Below are 5,923 nucleotides of genomic sequence, written 5' to 3'. Positions count from 1 at the left end.
CATGGCGGCCAGAGCGGAGCAGGGCGGGGCGGGGCGGGGCGGGGTCTGGGAGGGAAAAACGGGCTGGCGGTCCTGGTGCAACTGCTCATGTGACTGGGAAGATGGCCGTCTTTCCCTGGTAAGGAAGAAGTGGTGGTTGGTTTGGGAGAGGGACTATAGCTGCTGTCTCTGCGAGTGTGAGCTTGTGTGAGTCAACGGGAATTGCTCTCTTGGTGAGGCGCTGGTGGAACCTCCCATTCCGTACCCGGTTGTTTTGACCGCAGAATCCCCGGCCGCTACCCTGGTCCACAAGAGGTCCCTGAGGCCCCACGGGTGGTTCCCTCCCGGCTACCCGTTCCTTGCACCTTTCACGCTCCCCTCTCCATTCACTCCTTAAAGAAAACTCAAGTTCCCCGGCTTCCTGTGTCCCAGGTTCTGGGGGTGCTGCGTGCAAAGAGTGGTGGACTCAGCTCGGTCTGGATGATAGGGGACACCTAGCTGTTTCCAGTGCTACTCGGCTCACCTGGACGACACTCGATTGCTTCTCTGTGAAATGGCTGCCCGTCGTCCCACTGTGTGCAGGGCTTCCCGCTGGGCACGGGGGATGCACAGTCTGCGGACGTACCCCTTGGCCTTAAGGAGTTAGTTTAGTGGAGCAGACACACCGAGTAGAAGGGTCATGAGATGTAATTTCACCTGGGGCTTGGGGAAGGCTTGAGAAAGGCAGACCCTTACATTGGGTTTCGGAGAGTGAATAGGAGCTCAGATCAGGCGGGGACAGCGTGTGCCCTGGCTGACCGGCCGGGCAGGGCTCTTGTGGTTGGAGTAGCTGGGAGTGGCTCGTGCTGAGGGTCCAGCCGTGCTGTGTGTGCGGGAAGAAGTCAACAAGCTGTGATGGTTCTGGTGGGTTTATTTGGGGAATAGATGGGAGCCCTACCTTGCATCTCAGAAAGGGAGAGGAGGGCTTTTTTTTTTTTTTTTTTAATTTAAATCGAAGCTAATTAACATACAGCGTAGTAATAATTTCAGGAGTAGAATTTAGTGATCACAGCAAGTGCCCTCCTAATGCCCATCAGCCAGTTAGCTCACCACCCCCCCAACACCCCTCCAATAACCCTCAGTTTGTTCTGAGTTTGAGTCTTTTCTGGTTTGCCTCCCTCTCTGTTTTTATCTTACTTTTGCTTTCCTTCCCCTGTGTTCATCTTCCCCTATGTTTTGTTTCTTAAATTCCACATGTGAGTGAAATCATATATTTGTCTTTCTCTGACTTATTTTGGTTGGCATAATACATTCTAGTTCCATCCATGTTGTTGCAAATGGCAAGATTGCATTCTTTTGGATCTTTGGGTAATAGTCCACACACACACACCCCACATCTTCTTTATCCATTCATCAGTCGATGTATGTGTGGGCACTTTCCATGATTTGGCTCTTGTTGATAGAACTGCTATAAACATTGGGGTGCATGTGCCCCTTCGAATCAGCATTTTTGTATCCTTTGGATAAATATCTAGTAGTGCAATTGCTGGGTCGTAGGGTAGCTCTATTTTTAATTAAAAATTTTTTTCTTTTAACGTTTATTTGTTATTGAGAGACGGAGATAGACCATGTGCATGGGAGGGACAGAGAGAGGGGGAGACACAGAATCCAAAGCAGGCTTCTGTCTCCCAGCTGTCAGCACAGAGCCCAATGCGGGACTCGAACTCACAAACCGCAAGATACGACCAGATCTGAAGTCGGACACTTAACCGACTGAGCCACCCAGGTGCCCCTCTATTTTTAATTTTTTGAAGAACCTCCACACTGTTTTCCAGAGTGGTTGCACCAGTTTGCATTCCCACCAACTGTGCAAAAGTGTTCCCCTTTCTCTGCATCCTCGCCTACGTCCACTGTCTCCTGAGTTGTTCATTTTAGCCATTCTGACAGGTGTGAGGTGGTAGGGAAATCACTTTCTGTTCTTTCCAAATGTGGTTTCCCGTGAATGAGTAAGTGAGCAAATGAAAGAATATACAGCTCTAGACTCTTGAAATACTGACAGTTAAGCAGCTTCCTTCCAAAGGAAGGAATCCTCAAAATCCATTTTTTAATCCTCAGAACGCATTTTTCAGATGAGGTCATGGAGGCAGACAGGTGAAGCAGTTAGGCTTTTTTTTAATGTTGGTTTATTTTTGAGAGAGAGAGCGAGCGCGCTCGTGAGCAGGGGAGGGCGGAGCGAGAGGGAGACATAGAATCCGAAGCAGGCTCCGGGCTCTGAACTGTCAGCACAGAGCGTGACGCAGGGTTGAACCCATGAACCGTGAGATTATGACCTGAGCTGAAGTCAGACACTTAACCCACTGAGCCAGCCAGGCGCCCCTTTCCAAAGTCTTGATACACTAAATCTGGATTGAATGCCACTGAGTTTCCTTGGATCTAGTGATTTGAAGCACCTTTTAGGGAATCATTAAGGTTTAAACACCAAGAACAATGAAAAACATCTGGCTTCAATTAACTTGTCTGCAATTTTCTGATTAGAAAACCCGGGGAGATGGTCTTTTAATCTCTGCTTCCCAGAACATTTTTACCTGTGACAGTTTTACTTTAAATCACAGAGGTGCCATACGCCTTTTAACTTGTAGGGTTTCCAAAGTTCCTAAGCTGACTGTGCTCTCGACATTCCTGTGGCAGCCGTGTTCACCCTAAAGTCTCCCAAGACTTGTTGTTCTTCAAATTAAAAGAACTGCGTTTTAACCCTGGTCGTGCCTGGCATGGGGTTTGGCAGAAAGGAGGGGCAGTAGTAGTCTGTGGGATGAGTGAGGAAACAGAGAAGGTCTACAGAGGAGAAATGTGTTCCTGTCGCTAAATTTGACATTTACAGAGACGTGTGTGTGCGCACGCCAGGCACGGTGTTAAGTATTGAATGTGCAGCATCCCATTTAATCCTCAAAACCCATTTTTCAGATGAGGTCATGGAGGCAGACAGGTGAAGCAGTTAGTTTCCTTAAAGTGGTACAGCCTTCGAGGAGCAGTGAGGTGTGGAGTCCAGAGGCTGTGATCCTAACCGTTCCCAGCAGCTGGACCTCCCACCCATGCCCTGGGCTGCGGGGTCTGGGTTGCAGGGCTCCCCAAACCCCACTGCGTGGTTGTGGGTCTCCCCAGAATGCCTCTTTGCACCCACACGTTTTGATATCTCTGATAGATTGTGTCCTGGGCTAACAAGTGATGTCCAGCAGTCCCCCCTTAGATCACCTTTTCTGTCTAATCCCTGTGACAATGGCGCCCTTAAAACTACCAGCCTTTGGGGCACCTGAACGGCTCAGTCGGTAAGCATCTGACTTCAGCTCAGGTCATGATCTCGCAGTGCGTGAGTTCGAGCCCCACATCGGGCTCTGTGCTGACAGCTCAGAGTCTGGAGCCTGCTTCAGATTCTGTGTCTCCCTCTCTCTTTGCTCCTCCCCCACTCACACTCTGTCTCTCAAAAATAAACAAACATTAAAAAAAATTAAAAAAACAAAACCTACCAGCCTTTGAGTCAGGCATTTCTACTTCACTTCAAGACCTTTTTATGAAGGGGTAGGTAGGGAAGAGGGGTATGTTGTGATTGTGGGAGAAGAAACTATGTGGCCAGACTATATCATGAGCCGCTTAAAAATCACTTGAGAAGGAAAATAGCCAACAAAAAGCATTTGGTGGATTTCGGTATTTCCAGTATAAGGAGATTAACTTGATGACTGGTAACGCGATTTCTATGCATCCATGTTATCAGATGTAAATAACTTAAAATAGGGAGTTGTCAACCTTTAAGGTGGGTATAAATCACCCGAGGGAATTTGCTAATGTGCAGACCCTGATCTGTGGTATTTCCAGTTCCCTGGTGATGCCCTTGCAAAGTGATCTGTGAGCCGCACTTTGAGTAGCCAGCGACCAGGCCAGGAGTGGAGGTGGGAAATGTTGGCCTTTTTCTGTGGCAGCTGCCAAGGATGCACACGAGCCTTTGGAAGCTGGGATGATGGGGGATTTTTACCACCTGCTGTGTTCTGGGGGGAAAAAAGCAAGGTAGGGATTTCTAGAAAATGCCCGCTGGGGGGCGCTGTTGGCATTAGCAAAGACCCAGGCATTGACAACCAAGCTTTTTAGCATCTCAAACATTGGGTAAACGGCTGAGCCTGACCGGGAATTTGAGGGAATAATGGAAGAAGCGATAGAAAGATCAAAATATAGCTGTTTGATGTGGAATTTCGGAAGGGGTAAATGTTTCCTTTTTTTTTTTTTTTTTTTACATGTCTCCAGAAACAGTATTTATTTTTTTCCCCAAGGAATTCCTTCCCTTCAAACTTGTAAAAAAACAAACAAACAAACAAACAAAAAACTATTTCGGGGTGCCTGGGTGGCTCAGTAGGATAGGTGTCTGACCCTTGGCTTATGCTCAGGCCATGATCTTGTGGTTATGGGATCGAACCCCATGTTGGACTCAGCACTGAACGTGGAGCTTGCTTGGGATTGTCTCTCTCTCTCTGCCCCTCCTCCCTCATCCAAATAAACAAATAAATTATTTCAAAGCTTGGTTCTTTAAAAGAAAAGACAAAGGTAGACAATTGCTTAAGGTTCTTAAGATGACCCATGGATGGTCTCCAGAGCTCCTTCCTGCATGAGAGTCAGGCTGCCTTGGTTTTTGTGTCCCTGTCACGTGCTGCTGTCCCCTCAACTCTAAGCCTCAGCTTCTCTGAAAAATGGGCGTAATGATAGCATCTTAGCATTAGGCAGTTGGTTAAACGAGGAAGTGCAGGGAAAGGGCTTGGCCTGGGTCCTGCTGTACAGCAAGTCCATTGTAAACGAGAACTATTATTTGATTCTGTGTATCCAGTCACCCTGTTCTTGGGATACAGTCTTGCTCAGCTGTGGATTGATTTGTTAATGATTATTACAGGGATGAAAAACATTTGCAACTGAATTTCAGGTCCGGTTACATTTCTACTCATTCCACTCAATTAACCTTTCAGAGTTCTATTGATAAAGTTAAGAATGATCTGAAGAGAGAAACAGCATAATTTGATTTTTAAACTCCGTTATGGCCACTGATAACTGTTATTCCAGTTTCCTTATTCTTGGGGGGGGGGTCTTTGTTTATTTTATAAATCAGGGATTGGCTGGCAGCATATTAAGGGAGTCGGGAGGTACTTGGGGGGAACTGAGTTGGTTAAGCGTCCAACTCTTTATTTCAGCTCAGGTCATGATCTCACAGATTGTGAGTTCAAGCCCTGCATCAGGCTCTGCACTGACAGGGTGGAGCCTGTTTGGTATTCTCTCTCTCCCTCTCTCTTCCTCCCCTGCTCATGCTCAGTTGCTCTCTCTCAAAAACAAACAAACAAACAAGAAACCTTAAAAAAAATTAAAGGGAGTCAGGAAGAATATTTCATATTTTTGGAAGGGGAGGACTGGGTATGCTTGGTAAATGGGACCCAGAGAGACCAGGCAATATATCGTGATAGGGATTTTCCTTTCCAAAAAATAAAAAGTAGTGGGGTGCCTGGGTGGCTCAGTCGGTTGAGCATTCAACTCTTGATTTCAGCTCAGGTCATGATCCCAGGGTTGTGGGATCGAGCCCCATTTTGGGTTCCATGCTGAATGTCGAGCCTGCTCGAGATTCTCTGCCCCCTCCCCCACCAAAAGAGGTTAAAGCAGTAGTTCTTTAAAAAAATAAATAAAACATAAAAAGTAGAGATGAATTTGTATTGTTGACTGGCCTTCCTCCTTTCGTGCTCACAAAGCCACATTTATTTAGAAAGGGATAGAAGTCAAATGACCTGGGATCTCTGTTCTCTTATACTGAGTAGGTTTCTGGGTGGGTGGGCTCACCCATAAGGCTAACTGCAGGGTGTAGTTGGATTTGGGGTTCCTTAAGTACTAGTGAAGGCACACAGCTGTGAATGGGGCAGAGGGTGAATTCAGGGGACACTCAGGCCGA

General features: G+C 47.1%; 1 protein-coding gene across 6 annotated transcripts in view; it reads left to right on the top strand.

Annotated features, from left to right (window-relative positions):
* VPS35L (VPS35 endosomal protein sorting factor like) overlaps positions 1-5,923 on the top strand; it is a 118,586-nt gene that overhangs the window by 683 nt on the left and 111,980 nt on the right. Inside the window, exon 1 of one of the 6 annotated variants that reach the window (XM_045047679.1) lies at positions 37-118. The exons of the other annotated variants lie outside the window; for them this stretch is intronic. Coding sequence (XP_044903614.1) covers positions 102-118 — 17 coding nt within the window. The 5' untranslated portion in view covers positions 37-101. Of the gene's footprint in view, positions 1-36; positions 119-5,923 lie in introns of those variants that run through there. 6 annotated transcript variants of the gene reach the window in all.

The sequence above is a fragment of the Felis catus genome, chromosome E3 (assembly GCF_018350175.1).
Source record: "Felis catus isolate Fca126 chromosome E3, F.catus_Fca126_mat1.0, whole genome shotgun sequence".
NCBI classification, from domain to species: Eukaryota; Metazoa; Chordata; class Mammalia; order Carnivora; family Felidae; genus Felis; species Felis catus.
This window is presented reverse-complemented; position numbering and strand designations above follow the sequence as displayed.